Genomic DNA, 16,720 nt, shown 5'->3' on the forward strand with positions numbered 1-16,720 from the left:
TGAGAGAAATAACTTTTTTTTTTCAGTACTGGGGATGAAACCCAGGGAGCATTCTACCTCCAAGCTACACCCCAGCCCTATTTTTTATTCTTTATTTTGAGACAGGGTCTCACTGAGTTGCAGAGGGCCTCACTAAGTAGCTGAAGCTATCCACAAACCGTGATTCTCCTGTCTCAGCCTCCCAAATGCTGGGATTACAAGTGTGTGCCACCATACCCGGCTCTGGAAATAACATTTTTAAAACTAATTCATTTATACATTCTAAAGAAAGAGTCTGTGCTGTTTAAAAGACACCATGTCACAGAAGTAGGCATGCACTGACACCAAAATGCCGCTTGGCAGTATTAGGAAGAAAAAGGTTGTAACCTGCCACCACCATATCCATCTTTTTATTGTTGTTATGGAGCTTGAATCTAGGGCCTCTTACAAACTAGACAAGCATTCCACCCCTGAGCTAAACTCCCAAACCTTTTTAATTTTTTTTGAGATAGGATCTAATCAAGTTGCTCAGGCTGGCCTCAAACTTTTGATCCTCCTACCTCAGTCTCCCAAGTCACTGGGATTACAGGCAAGCACCATTTGCCTGGAGACCCTTATCCATGTTCACTACTAAATCTGCCTAACCAGTCTTCATGTTTCTGTGATGGCTCTTCTTCATTCCTTCTCTATCTATAAGCCAAAGTAATTTCTGAAAAATAAAAATTAGAGTATAAAATTACCCAGCATAAAATTAGTTTTGTTGTTGTGGCTTTAGGTACTTGAGATTGAACCCAGGGACATTCTACCTCTGAGCTGTACCCCCGTCCTATTTTTATTTATTTATTTATTTATTTTTGTGTGTGTGTGTGGTACTGGGGGTGGAAGCCAGGGGCTTTCTCTACCTCCGGGCTATACTCCCAGACTTATTTTATATTTTATTTGGAAACAGGGTCTCACTAAGTTGCTGAGAGCCTAAGTAGCTGAGACTGGCTTCGAACCTGTGCGATCCTCCTGTCTCTGCCTCCCAAGTGCGGGGATTACAAGCATGCGCCACCACGCCCGGCCTTATTTCTTATTTTGAACAGGGTCTCACTAGGTTGATGAAAATTTCACTATTTACAGAGGCTGTTCTCAAAAACCTGCAATACTCCTCTCTCAGCTTCCCTCTATTCAAGTACTAGAATTACAAGCATGTGCCACCACGCCCGGCTTATTCTTTTATTTTGAAACAGGGTCTCACTAAGTTGCTGAGGGCCTGGCTAAATTTCTGAGGCTGACTTCAAACCAGCAACCCAGGAGCCTCCCTCCTGTGGTAGCACATACTTGTAATCCCAGCATTCGGGAGGCTGAGACAGGGGAATCTGGGTTCGCAGGCAGCCTCCGCTACTCAGGCCCTCTGCAACTCAGTGAGACCCTGTTTCAAAACAAAGAAAGAAAAAGTAGGGCTAGGTGTATAGCTTGGAGGTTGAATGCCCCTGGGTTCCATCCCCAGTATCTAAAAATAATTAATGATAATAATAATAAAGAACAAAAATAGGGCTGGGGGTGTAGCTCAGAGGTTGAAGGTTCCTCGGTTCTATGCCTCGCACCACACTTTTATAGTAATCTTGTATTTTAACTTTAAGATTAAAAACAGCCAGGTGTGGTGGCACACGCTTGTAATCCCAGCATTCGGGAGGCTGAGACCTGAGGATTACGGTTCGCTGACAGCCTCAGCTACTTAGTGAGGCCCTACTCAGTGAGACCCGGTTTCAAAACAAAGAATAAACCAGGTGTGGTGGCGCACACTTGTAATCCCAGCGCTTGGGAGGCTGAGACAGGAGAATTGCACAGGTTCGAAGCCAGCCTCAGGTACTCAGTGAGGCTCTCAGCAATTTAGTGGGACCCTGTTTCCAAAAAAATATAAAATAGGTCTGGGAGTACAGCCCAGAATACCCCCAATACCATAAAAAAGTAAAAAAATTTTAAAAAGAATAAAATATAGGGCTGGGGGTGTACGTTGGAGGTAGAATGCCCCTCTGTTCCATCCCCAGTGCCCCCAAAATAAATAAATAAATAAATAAATAAATAAATAAATAAATATAGGAAACTGGGCATGTTGGCACACACTTGTAATCCCAGCATTTGGGAGGCTGAAACAGGAGGATCAGAGTTTGCGGCCAGCCTTGGGATCAAATCCAGGGACTTGGACTTGCTAGTCAAGTACTGTACCACTAAGTTACAGCCCAATATCTGCTGTTTAAGAGAGAGATTTAGCAGCAAGGAATCCATAAACTGAATTTCTCATAAACCTAAGTAAATGAGCAAACAATGATTCCTAGATTGAAAACAGCTGTATAAAAGGAAACTGCTGGTGCTAAAAGCTAAACTAAATTCATAGGCTAACATTCTTGATAATATTTCATCAAGCTAACACATCTGACTTAGCCAAAGAAAAAATAGTCTCACATGTAAAACTTTGTTGCAAAAAGTAACATGAGCAAGTCCATCTCTTGATATTGACTTTTTTAATCTTGGCTTTCTTATCACCACATTAAGTACAATAAGGCCCTTTGTGTAGTAACTAAATATAAAAGTTGCTTTTCACACTAGCCTGGCCCCTAGGGATTCTAATCACTAACAACACATGGAAACATTAAAAAACAGATCCTCAACTAAAAATGTCATCATTGCTTTTCTAATCTAAATGCTACTCTTTTCCAAAAACTTGAACCTTGAATCTTCAATGGAATGCTTTTATTATTCACCAACATTTGAATGTTACTCATAAAACCCAAATTGACTAAAACATCTGTTCTCATCTATCACAAAATAAGAAACTATAACTAAAACATAGTTCAGTCGGAGCAATTATTCCTCAATGATTAGAATGCCATAAGATATATATTTTTAACAATAAAGAATCCTCCCACTTTTTTATTTATTCTGAACAAACTGCTATTTCCATAAACTTGCAAGTAGAAGATAAGCTGTTAAATAAAAGTCATTATATATAGACAATTTAAAAAGTCTGTTCATATAATATATTCTTTTGGTACTAAGAAAAAATTAAGATACAAATAATTGGCTAGAAATAAAATCACCACTAAACCAAGATACATAGAAGCTGTACTTTAAAACAGCATTTGTATTTTTTCAGAGAAAAAAATCCAAATAATTCCTTCTGTAGTAGAAGAATAAAATATATATGTCATAGTATACATTATCATATTCCCTTAAAAAGCAGGGAATATTTTAAAATTATTTAAATTCTGTCTCTACATTCAGGAACAATCATATCACTGGTTACATACAATTCTCTCATCAGGAAAAAATCCTCGACTATTTTCTAAGATCTAATTAAGTCAAATGCACAGTAATAGCAATAAATAAGCTGTATATCAGAGAGATATAGAAACTGAGTAGTTGTATCTCCTGCCTATAGTATTGCTGCTACCCAATTTATTTTCTCTATGTATTAGAATAAACATTAATGGTTAAAATGAGAATCTCATTGCAGCAACTGTGATGTTTTAGTACAAGTCTTACAACCCTACTCATGTGTGTTTTAAAAAGAGGAAGACTCAAAAGCAGGAGTTTAAGACATGTACATAAAGGGAATACTGAGACAGATATAATAGAACTATATTTACTGAAAAACACTGATCTAAAGTCTGCCCAGTTCGTTCGTTCGTTCGTTCATTCATTCATTCATTTATTTATAGTACTGGGGACTGAACTCCAGCCATTTTTACTTTTTATTTTGAAATATAGGTATATGCCACAGCTTCAGCACTAATAAAATGTTTTAAAAAAATACTGTTCAAAGCCGGGTGTGGTGCTGCACACTTGTAATCCCAGCATTCGGGAGGCTGAGACTGGAGGATCGTGGTTCGCGGACAGCCTCAGCTACTTAGTGAGGCCCTCTGCAACTCAGTGAGACCCGGTTTCAAAATAAAGAATAAAAAATAGGACGGGGGCGGTGTAGCTGGGAGTTCGAATGCCACTGGGTTCCATCCCTAGACCCGCCAAAAAAAAAAAAAAAAAAAAAAAAAAAATATATATATATATATATATATATATATATATATATAGAGAGAGAGAGAGAGAGAGAGAGTGTGTGTGTGTGTGTATGTGTGTGTGTGTGTTCAGAGCCAGGAGTGGTGGCACATGCTTGTAATCCCAGCATTTGGGAGGCTGAGACAGGAGGACAACCTCAGCAACTTAGTGAGGTGCTTTGCAACTCAGTAAGACCCTGTTTCAAAATAAAGACTAAAAAATAGGGCTGGGGATGTAGCTCAGAGGTAGAATGCTTCTGGGTTCCATCTCCAGTACCGCAAAAAAAAAAAAAAAAACCAGGTTCAGTGGTGGGGCACACTTGTAATCCCAGCATTTGGGAGGCTGAGAAAGGAGGATCCCAGTTTATGGACAGCCTCAGCCAATACTTACTGAAGCCCTTTGAAACTCAGTGAGACACTGTTTCAAAATAAAAAATAAAAAATTGGGCTGGGGGTGTAGCTCGGAGGTGGAATGCCCCTGGGTTCCATCTGAATACTGCAAAAATAAATAAATTAATTTAATTTAATTTAAATATAGTTCAAACTTGATGAACACATGTTGAAAAGCGAGTCTGGTACAGGAAACACTTTTATACTGATTTAGTAATACATTACCAACAGAAGTTCCTAAGTAGAAAAAAATTAGTATATTACCAAAATACTTCTATCTCTTCTCTCTGCTCCTATACACATGCAAACACATCTTGTTTCTTTTTTTTTTTTTTTTTTTGCGGGTCTGGGGATGGAACCCAGGGGCATTCAACCTCTGAGCTACAGCCCCTGCCCTATTTTTCTATTCTTATTTTGAAACAGGGTCTCACTGAGTTGCAGAGGCCTCACTAAGTAGCTGAGGCTGTCCGTAAACCGCGATCCTCCGGTCTCAGCTTCCCGAATGCTGGGATTACAAGCGTGCGCCACCACGCCCGGCTTCTTGTATCTTTTATATGAAATGAGTCATTCCAAGAAAATTGGTAGAATTTAAAGAGTCCAAGTTATTTTTAGAATTTAGAATACTTTCTAGTATTCTAAAAATAGGATATACAGTATTAAAATATCACACAATATGTGAAATAAGTCGTATAATAGCCCAAACAAAGTTACCTATTGGAATCACATAAGGAGTCTTTTTTTTGGGGGGGGAGGGGCGCTATATTAGAGATTGAACCCAGGAGCATTCTGCCTCCAAGATACACCCCCCCTCCAGCCCTATATAGATAGATATAGATAGATATAGATATATTTTTTTGCGGGTCTGGGGATGGAACCCAGGGGCATTTGATCTCCAAGCTATACCCCCTGCCCTATTTTTTATTCTTTATTTTGAAACCAGGTTTCACTGAGTTGCAGAGGGCCTCACTAAGTAGCTGAGGCTGTCTGCGAACCACGATCCTCCAGTCTCAGCCTCCCAAATGCTGGGATTACAAGTGTGCGCCACCATGCCTGGCTCAGCCCTATTTTTATTACTTTTTTTTTTTATTTTTTGGTGGTACTGGGGATGGAACCCAGGTGCCTTATATCTCCATGCTACACTCCCAGACCTATGTTATATTTTATTTGGAAACAGGGTCTCACTAAGTAACTGAGACTAGCTTCGTGCAATCCTCCTGTCTCACACTCCCAAGTACTGGGATTACAAGTGTGTACCACCATGCCCAACTTAGTATTACTTATTATTACTTATTTTTCAAACAGGATCTCACTAAATTGCAGAGGGCTTAAGTAGCTGAGATTGGCTGCGAACCTGTGATCCTCCTGTCTCAGCCTCCCAAGTACTGGGATTACAAATGTGGGCCACCACCCCTGGCTACATGAGGAATTAACAGACACACATCCCAACTATAAAAGACCCAACAAATAATTTCATTCCTCAGAAGTGGGAATCAGAACAGGGGCATCTTTGTTGTAAAAGGCTTCCAGATGATTCTGATATGAGCCTCTCATTAAGAATGGAGGTTCGGCTGGGCACGGTGGCGGACACTTCTAATCCTAGCATTTGGGAGGCTGAGACTGGAGGATCGTGGTTCCCAGAAAGCCTCAGCTACTTAGTGAGGCACGCTGCAACTCAGTGAGACCCTGTTTCAAAAGAAAAAATAATAGGGCAGGAGGTGTAGCTCGGAGGTGGAATGCTGCTGGGTTCCATCTACAGACCCGCAAAAAAGAATGGAGGCTCTAAACCAGGCATGGTAGAAAAAAAGAATGGCCAGGAGTAATGATACATGACTGTAATCCCAGCATTTGGGCAGCTGAGACAGGAGGATCGTGGTTCCAGACAGCCTCAGCTACTTAGTAAGGCCCTTTGCAACTCAGTGAGACCCTGTTTCAAAATACAGAATAAAAAATAGGGCTGAGGGTGTAGCTTAGAGGTAGAATGCCCCTGGGTTTCATCCCAAGTACCACAAAAATTAATAATAATAATGATAATAATGATAATAATAATGATAATAATAATAAAATGTATAAAGGTAAAACGTCAAGCTGGGCATGGTGGCACATGCTTGTAATCCCAGCATTTGGGAGGCTGAGACAGGAGGATCGCCATTCAAGGACAGCCTCAGCTACTTAGTGAGGCCCTTTGCAACTCAGGGAGACCCGTTTCAAAATAAAGAATAAAAAATAGGGCTTGGGGTGTAGTTCGGATGTAGAATGCCCCTGGGTTCCATCCCCAGTACCGCTAAATAAATAAATAAATAAATAAATAAATAAATAAATAAATAAATGTAAAAGGCCAATGTAGCAGATCATGTCAAAAATAGTCCTCATCATTATCATCAGTAAGAAAAGGCTGTCAGAAAAGTGCTGAATATATGCAAACAAGATACAGAAAACCAATCAGATAGCTGAAGACTCACAGTGTTTCATCTTATCTAATAAAGATCCTTGATATGTCAAAATGAAGGAAAAAAGAAGAAATAAGGAAGCACTACAGAAGTGATATGGCCATCCACAAAGAATACTCATTCTAAGAGCTACCACAAAAGAGGAACTTTTCTCAGCTCTATAGATGCTCCTTCAACTCCTTTATTATGTTTCACATTTCATAGTATTAGAAGCATAATTTACTGTGCCTTGTAACAGTACTGAATACCCAAGGATGCTAAATTATCATACCTTTGAAGTAAGATGCTGCCAAGCGTGGTGGCTTATGCTTGTAATCCAGCATTTGGGAGGCTGAGACAGGAGGATTGAGGTTCACGGCCAGCCTCAGCTACTTAGTGAGGCCCTTTGCAACTCAGTGAGACCCTGTTTCAAATATAAAAAAGACTAAAAAATCAGGCCGGGGGTGTAACTCAGAGGTAGAATGGCCCTGGGTTCCATCCCCAGTACCGCCACAAAAAAAAAAAAAAAAGAATTATATGATGTTGGCAAGGGATTGCACAGCCTTTATTACTGATGAATACTATCTTAAAAGATGTGTTAAGTTTATGATTACTTAGCATATTTATTTATTTATTTATTTTGCTGAGATCCTACTTTCAGCAATTTAGTTACACCCTGTTTCCAAATAAAGTATAAAAAAGGCCTGAGAGTACAGCCTGGAGGTAGAAAAGCTCTAGGTTCCACCCCCAGTACCAAAAACAAAAACAAACAAACAAAAAAAACATAAGAGGAAGCCAGAGGAGCCCTTATAATTCCAGTATTTGGGAAGCTAAGACAGGAGGATCCTGGTTGAGGACAGCCTTAGCTACTACTTAGTGAGGCCCTTTGCAACTCAGTGACACCTTGTTTCAAAATAAAGAATAAAAAATAAGGCTGGGGTGTAGCTTGGAGGTAGATGCCCTTGGGGTTCCATCCCCAGTACCGCAAAAAAAAAAAAAAAAAAAAAAAAAGAACAACACTCAAAAAATCAGTAAAATAAAAAATAAATTTACAAATCTAGAGTAGATATAAAATAATCATAAATACTGAGCTGGGCGTGGTGGCACACGCTTGTAATCCCAGCATTTGGGAGGCTAAAACAGTAGGATCCCGGTTTGTGGCCAAACTTAGTGAGGCCCTCTGCAACTTATGAGACCTTGTTTCAAAATAAAGAATAAAAAATAGAGCTGGAGGTATAGCTCGAAGGTAGAATGTCCCCCTGAGTTCCATCCCCATTGTCGAAAAAAAAAAATTTTAAATACAAATAAATGTAAATATCAAATTTTATTTCACTTTTTCTGCTAGTATGGGATTGAACCCAGGGGCATAGTCTATCTCCGTGCTACACTCCTAGCCCTATGTTATTTTTATTTTGAAACAGGGTCTTACTATGTTGCTGAGAGTCTCACTACTTGCTGAGGCTGTCTTTGAACCTGCAATCCTATCTCAGCCTCCCAAGTACTGAAATTACATGTGTGTGCCGCCATGTCTGGTAAAATTTTTAAAATATTTTTTCATTTTTAACAACAGATCTTTAATCAAAAATATCCTCCAAAAGACTGTTGTGACAAGGAGTAACAAAACAACAAATATTTCGTAGATGCTTTAGCCTTTTTTTAATTAAAGGGGGGAATCAAGATTGCCTAATCCCATCAACTAGTACAATTGTGAAACAGGAAATCAAAACACAAGAAAACAAATTCATGATTTACTAAACAGGATTACCACGTGGCAAATGCTATCTAAACCATAAGTACACAACAGATCCCCAAATTTTCCCAATAATTTAAGATTGGTACATTAATAAATTTTTTTTGTTTAATGTATACCCTAACAAAAGTTATTTCAGTTTAACTCACTAAGGAAATTTTTTTTAAAAAACTCTTTTCTTTTTATTTCTTATTTTTTTGTTTGTGGTACTGGGGATTGAACTCAGGGGCATTCTACTTCTGAGCTACACCCCACCCCCAGCCCTATTTTATTTTGAAACAGGATTTTACTAAATTGCACAGGGCCTCACTAAATTGTTAACCTTAGAGGCTAGCCTCAGACCTGCGATCCTCCTGCCTCAACCTCCCAAGTATTGGGATTACAAGAATGTGCCACCACACTCAGCAAAAAAATCTATTTTCTTTTAAAAAACAATCTTTATTCTGGCAGGTGTGATGATAAACTATAAAAACAAACAGGCTGGGCGTGGTGGCACACGCTTGTAATCCTAGTATTTGGGAGGCTGAGACAGGAAGATTGCAGGTTTGTGGCCAGCCTCAGCTACTCAGTGAACTTGAACTGAGATCCCTCCTGTCTCAACCTCCCAAGTAGTGGGATTACAAGCATGTGCCACCACTCCTGGTTTATGGCTTCTTAATCCCTATACTTGGGACACTGAGACAGGAGGATCAAGGTTTGCAGCTAGCCTCAGCTACTTATTAAGGCCCTGTTTTAAAAAAATAAAAAGGGCTGGCAATTAGCTGGGCATGGTGGTGCATGTTTAATTATAATCCTAGTACTTGGAAGACTGAGACTGGAGGATCTCAGGTTCAAGGATAGCCGCAGCAATTTAGTGAGGCTCTCAAGTAACCTAGTGAGACCCTGTTTTACTAGGTTTCAGGGTTTTGTTTGTTTTTTACTTTTTTATTTTTTGCAGCACTGGGGATTGAACCCAGGGGTATTCTACCTACTTTAGTGAAACAGGGTCTCACTACATTGTGGAGAGCCTCACTAAGTAGCTGAGGCTGGTTGAGAACCTGCAATCCTGTCTCCGTAGGTTAGTGATAGATAAGCTAGCCTAGCATGCAAGAGGCCCTGGGTTGGATCCTGAGAGCACACACACAAATGTGAACTATAACTTCTAGAAACAATTATCAATTGGGAGAACAAGACAAATACATGAAACTGATATTCAAAAGCAAGGATGGCTGGACCTGGTGTATTACACCTGTAATCACAGTACTTATGAGGCTGAGAAAGGAGTATTGCAGGCTCACAGCCAGCTTCACCTACTTAGTGAGGCCCTCTGCAACTCTGTTTCAAAGTAAAAATAAAATGTGGCTGGGGGCTGGAGTGTAGCTCAGGGATAGAATGCCCCTGGGTTCAATCCCCAGTATGAGGGGGGAAAAGCAACCAGGAATAGTAAGGCATACTTGTGAGGCTTAAACAGGAGGATCACAGGGCTGGGGTACAGTGTAGCTCAGAGGTAGCAAGAAGGAAGGAAGGAAGGAAATAAATAAAAAACAGGGCTAGGGAGTGTAGCTCAGAGGTAGAATGCCCCTGATTTCCATCCCGAATACCGCAAAAAAATAAAATAAAATAGAAAATAAAAACGTAAAAAAGGCTGGGGGTATAACTTGAAAGTAGAATGTCCCTGGATTCAAACCCCAAAAGCAAAATAAATAAACAAATAGAGTTGGGCTTTGTGTGAGGGTGTAGCTCAGTCATAAAGTGCATACATGCTAGCTCTGTGTTGGATCCCCAGAACAGGGGAAAAACTAGCCTTTATGGAAGAAAGGCTGTTGCGTTGGTGTGGAACAGCCATCTCTCTCCACACATCAGAAACACACCAACATCAATACCATACACTACAGGCCACATTCCAAGACAGCTTTTGTAAAGACAAAAGCTGGTGTAATTCTGATGCAAATGCCTATTTCAGAGCTTGGCCCCATTCAAATGGTAAGAGAAGCCCCCTATCTAGTAACATCTTCCATATTCTTTGTGGCATATTGAGGGTTTCAATTCCTCTGCAGTAGTGTGACTATACATCCAAATATTACATTAGCCTCATTATTGGCAAAATGCTTTCCCATACCCTTTGTCCTTGGTCTGCCAATGGGATGTTAGAGGAATAGATCAGAAATGTGCTGGTGGGGTTGGGCTTGCCCTCGAGCACTTCTGCACCTGCGTTAATACAAGCTTTCCCCAGTAAATGTTGTTACCCTCCCTCTAGCCTGGATACCAGAAGGAGACAAATGAAGTAAAATCAATGCTTATTGTTGCATGCCAATAAAATTTTGTGATTGCAAATTACTACTACACAGCAAAAGGTAACCATTTAAGAAATCCAAGCCCAGTGTGGTGGCACATGTTCCTAATCCTAGTACTTGGGAGGCTGAGACAGGAGGGTCCCAGGTTCACGATCAGCCTTAGCAACCTAGCAAGACCCTCCATAATTTAGGGATATTATCTCAGAGGCAGAATGCCCTTGGATTCAATCCCAAGTACCACCGAAGGGGGGGAATCCCATCAGGATTGATGATATGAAACACAAGTTCTTCACACTTGTAATTCCAGCATATGGGAAGCTGAGACAGGAGGATTTGGGATCGCAGACAGATTCAGCTACTTAGTGAGTCCCTCTGCAACTCAGTGAGACACTGTTTCAAAATAAAGAATAAAAAATAGGGCTGGGAATGTAGCTCAGAGGTATACTGCACCTGAGTTCCATCCCCCGTACCAAAAAGAAAAAAAAAAAGAAACACTTGTTTATTTATTTATGTATCTTACTGGAGTTTAAATCCAGGGTCATTTTACCTCCAAAATAAATAAATAAATAAAAATAAAATACAAGTTCTCAAACTTGCCTGAGACTCATTGGGGTTTAAGTGGAAAAAAAACATAATATATAGATAATAATATATGTAAACACATAGATATTTATTTTTATTCATTCAGTACAACCAGACCGTAGAACCAAAAATGTACATTTTATATAAAGAACCTCAGATTCTGTTGCAGTACACACACTTTGAGAAACACTGAAATGAAGGTTACTAAACATCCTGTAATCCTAGTACTTGAAAGGCTGAGACAGGAGTTATTCAATAATATTTACTTCTCAAGAATACTAACTTAATAGATGAATCTCACTTTTTTTTTTTTTTTTTTTTTTGGTGGTACTGGGGTTCCTGGAAGCCCTTCTACCTTCGGGCTACACTCCCAGACCTATTTTATTTGGAAACAGGGTCTCTTAAGCCAGCGTGGCTGGCTTCGAACCTGCGCGATCCTCCTGTCTCCGCCTCCCAGCTCGGGGATTACAAGCGTGGTGCGCCACCACGCCCGGCTTAGAATCTCACTTTAGACAATGTGTGCTCCGAAAGAGACAAATGTAAAACTGAAATCTAGTGCCAGGCAATGTGGCGCACCCTTGTAATCCCAGCATTCAGGAGGCTGAGACTAGAAGATCATGGTTTGCGGACAGCCTCAGCTACTTAGTGAGGCCCTCTGCAACTCAGTGAGACCCTGTTTCAAAATAAAAATACAAAATAGGGCAGGAGGTGTACCTTGAAGGTCAAATGCCCTTGGGTTCCATCCCCAGACCCACACACACAAAAAAAATCTAGTCATGTATGACAGAAGATGACCATTAAATAATACTTTTGTGCCAGGTGTGGTGGCACACCCTTGTAATCCCCGTACTTGGGAAGCTAAAACAGGAGTACTGCAGGTTTGAACCCAGCCTCAGCAAGTGAGTGAGGCTCCACGCAACTTAGTGAGGCCCTAATTCCAAATAAAATATAAAATAGGTCTAGAGGTGTAACTTGGAGGTAGAAGGTCCCTGGGTTCCATCCCTAGTACCACAAAATAATAATAGTGATAATAATAATAATAATACTTTTGTATCATTTTATTAAAATTAAGAGCCGGAAGCCAGGTGTGGTGGCGCATGCTTGTAATCCCATCTTTTGGGAGACTGAGATTGAAGGATGGTGGTTCATGGAGAGCCTCAGCTAGTGTGTGGTTGTTTGTGTGTGTGTGTGTGTGTGTGTGTGTGTGTGTGTGTGTTGCTGAGAATGGAACCCAGGAACATTCTACCTCCGAGCTACACACCCAGCCCTATTTTTATTCTTTATTTTGAAACAGGGTCTCACTAATTTGGAAAGGGCCTCACTAAATAGTTGAGGCTGGCTCTGAATCCTACAGTCTCAGCCTCCCAAGTACTGGGATTACAAGGGTGCGCGACCACACCCACTCGGCTCAACCTCAGCTACTTAAGTGAGGCCTACTACAAGTTAATGTGACCTTGTTTCAAAATAATTTTTAAAAAATAGGGCTGAGGGTGTAGCTCAGAAGCAGAGGGCCCCTGAATTCCATCCCCAGTGCTGAAAAAAAAATTAAGAATTGATTTTATAGAGCCGGGTATGGTGGTGCACGTTTGTAATCCAAGCATTTGAGAGGCTGACATAGGAGGATCACGGTTTGTGAACAGCCTCCGCTATTTAGTGAGGCCTTTTGCAACTCAGTGAGACCTTGCTTCAAAATAAAGAATAAAAAATAGGGCTGAGGGTGTCCCTCAGAGATAGAACCTCCATCCCCAGTACTGGAAAAAGAAAAAAGGAAAAAATTAATAATAATTGATTTATAAACCAAGAAAGCATATCTGATTTTTTATGAATTCCAATATTTGCATATTAACTTCTTAGATTTATGAAGTCCAAGAACCAAAGTGAGAAAAACAAATTCAGAAGAAATTATTATTTATCCAGGACCCAAAGGATGTGCTATTAATCAATCTTCTAGTATTTTTTTTCTGTTCAATTGCACTATTTGCATCTTCCCAATTATATCACAACATCTATGCATCCCCAAGTCCATAGAGACCCTTCTCTAGTCACCTCGAATTTAAAGAGACTACACTAGTAGCCATTCCCAAATCAGGCAGTTTTCCACATTCAGGACCATGACATTTGCATAACCACAGCCTTATTCAAAACCAATATTTTATAAGTGTCCCCCACTGGTTCTTAAAGGCTGATCTAGTGAAACATCACTCTATCTTCAAGTTCCCAATTAGACTGAGAAGTTGTTGCTGTCTCTGTTGTTAGCATTAATGTGGTAGGTAAGGGTGCAGGCCATAATCCTGGCTCCATAATTTACTGTGTAATGAGTTTTTAAATTCTCTATACTTTTCTCACCCTCTCTGTAAAAAGATAGTAATAATAACCTACAATATAGAATTGTCATGAGGATCAAACAAGAAAATATACGTATAGCTATTTGAATATTTTCTGGTGCACAGAAAGTATTCAATAAATACCAGCTATTATTTTGTTACAACTCTGAAATTCAGCTTTACAAACATGTCATCTGTGCTATGTTAATCACAGAAAATAAGACTAACACCACTTCTAAGCAGTGATTCTTTTAATTTATCTCTTTTAAGAGACTATAAGGATATTTTGTTTACTGAATAGAAATTGTTTTTTGTAAATCAATGTTTTTTGTTTCTATTATTAGTTCTGGTCATAAAATAATGGACATATAATGAATATAAAATAATAAACATAAAGGAGAACCTACATTCTAAAAAGGTTAATAATAACAAAGAACAAAAATGTTGAGATTTCTGCTCAGTAAATGACTGCTTGATTATACTTGGGCCTTTTTTACTCTCCATATTTTACAGAAACCACATGGCTAGAGAATTTAAACAGCTAATATAAAGAAAACTAGGGGAAAAAAAATCATTCCTTTTTACTCCAAAAGGAATTGCAATGATTAAGCATATTAAAATAACAGTTTCAAAATACATCTAACTCATGCGTTCAAAATTATTTTAACACTGCAAAGATTTATAATTAAAATAATAGACATTAATCAATACCAAAAGCACAAAAGGAAACTTCAAATTGTCTTTCAGTATTATTTCAGTGTTGACTTTTATAACCTCCATGTCTAACATAGCAATGAGAAATTTATTAGATGTAAAAACTACCCATTTATTAAAATAGTAATTGAAAAGCCAATATTTTGTCCTTCACTCATTTTTAAATGTATAATCCATGTGGCCATCTTAAACTAACGCCAAATTTAAGAATTATATGTATAATTCACTCCTGAAAATTTCCTAAAACAAATCACCAAAAGACTGCTTGAAAAATAATTGCAACAGGAACATGAGATTTTTATCTAAGGCATCTGAGAATTGAGAAAAAAAATATCCAAAGAAAAGATGACTGCCATCCTTTTACGCTTTGGTAAAATGTCAAAGAACTTTCAGGAGTCAAATCTCCTAGAAGTCTGATGTGAAGTCAAAGTTGTCTCAATGACAGGAAAGCCAATAGGTGCCAGAAGACTATAATAAAGTTATCAAAATACTTCTATACTCAACAGCAATTAAAATAGCATATAAAATACAGTGTCCAAGTTGAAGAGATGGAGATAGGATTGCTAGAATACTTGGGAACAAAATTATACCGATGGTAAGGAAAATAAGCAGTATTGTAGTAGTAGCAATAAACAGTACTATACAACGTATCAAGAACTTCACTGTCTGGTTTTCTCAATATTTCTTCTATTCATTCGTTAACATTCGAGTAACGAAAAGTAACATGGATTCCCAAAGAGTGATCTAAATTTAAAAATAAAATTCAAGTGTGTTTTAGTTGATGTCCTTTTTACTGTAAACCAAATCCACCTCTTCATATTCAATTTCTTAAACCTACAGTTCTATTTCTTTGGAAATAGTAGACACTGTTCATTGGTGATTAAAATATTATTTTTAATCTTTGCATTACCTCACATCTAAAAATGTCAAGATACCACACCCAACATGTCTTTTCCCCCCCACCCCTCCGTGGCGGGGGATGGGGTGGGAAATCTGAGAGCAGGATACGAAACTACCGGGAAACACTAAAGGTGATTTCTCTGGCGGATCCCGGGCCGCGGATCCAGGCCCAGTGACCCCGGGGAACCGTGGCGAAGGGCGAGGCGGCCTGGGCCTCTGCGGGCTCCCCCCGCGCCACCGCCGGGGAAGCGGCCAGGACGCGCCACCGGGCTACTCACCGGCCGCAGAGCTGACCAGCAGGACGGCCCACGGCAGCCAGGGCACCCGGCGGGGCCGCAGCCGCGAGGAAGTCATCCCTGGACCAGCCAAGAAGCAGGAGGGCACGGAGAAGAAACACGGAAAGTAAACACGGGCGGAGAAACGCGGCCGGGCGCCGGTCCTTCTGCGCGGATTACAATGCGGGCTGGGAGGGCGAACGGCGAGCGGGGGGCGCCGGCGGCTCGGCTCTCACGCCGCGGCACGAGCCGCCTTCACGCGGCTCCCTCGCCTAGGACGGGGTGCCTCGGGCCCCCAAACTGCAGGCATGTCCGTGGGGGGAGCAAGGAGCCCAGAAGAATCCCCTGCAGTTATTCTCCTCGTAGTTTCACGACATCTAAAAAATATCCAGGTGTGGGAGCAGGCATATCCAGGGGGCGGCGGCGGGCGGGGCGGCGGGCCCGGGCTCAGCGCCCGCTCGCGGCCGCCGCGGACGGCGAAGCCCGGCAGGCGGCGGCGCCCGGCGGCCCGCGTCGCATCGCCGGCTCGGGAGGGAGGATTCCGGGCAAAGTTTGGCTCCGAAGCTTCCTTCACTCGGAGGACCAGCCCTCTCCTCCGGCTGGGCGGGGAGCGGCGCCCGCCTCCATGGGAAGCCGCCCGCCTTCACTGGCGGGGCCGCCGGCCGCGCTCCCCTCGCCGCCCGCGGCCAGCTCCCGAGCGCCCGCACGCCGAGGCCGCCGCCGGGCTCGGGCGGAGCTGGCGCGTCGCGGGCGGATGTGGGCGGCCGGGCGGGGTGGGCGGCGGGCCCGCGAGACACCCGGCCCCTCCGGGAGGCCCCTCCGGCGGCTCCGAGCAGACCAGACACAAAGGGGGGAGTCGCCGCAGCTGCCAGTCTGCGGCGCTCCCGGTCACCGGAGTCGCCCCGCCTCCGCCGCCGCCTCCTCCTCAGTCTCGGGCTCTTCCCGGCCCAGTCAGTCTCCGGCCGGTGGTGCAGCGCGGGCGGCGGCGGCGCCACGAAGCCCACTGCGCCTGCGCGCGCGGCCCCGCCCGCCCCGCCCGGCTCGGGCTGCGCAGGCGCCGTGGGCCCGGC

General features: G+C 41.7%; 1 protein-coding gene across 1 annotated transcript in view; it reads right to left on the reverse strand.

The window, feature by feature from the left end:
• The window catches only part of BMPR2 (bone morphogenetic protein receptor type 2), a gene marked incomplete at both ends in the record, with an annotated part of 139,028 nt that extends 123,299 nt beyond the window's left edge, over nucleotides 1-15,729 (reverse strand). Inside the window, one exon of the mRNA XM_080689643.1 lies at nucleotides 15,654-15,729. Coding sequence (XP_080545769.1) covers nucleotides 15,654-15,729 — 76 coding nt within the window. The remainder of the gene's footprint in view (nucleotides 1-15,653) is intronic.
• Between the last annotated feature and the right edge of the window lie 991 nt (nucleotides 15,730-16,720).

This window comes from Muscardinus avellanarius (assembly GCF_963383645.1).
Source record: "Muscardinus avellanarius genome assembly, chromosome: 2".
Lineage (NCBI taxonomy): Eukaryota > Metazoa > Chordata > Mammalia > Rodentia > Gliridae > Muscardinus > Muscardinus avellanarius.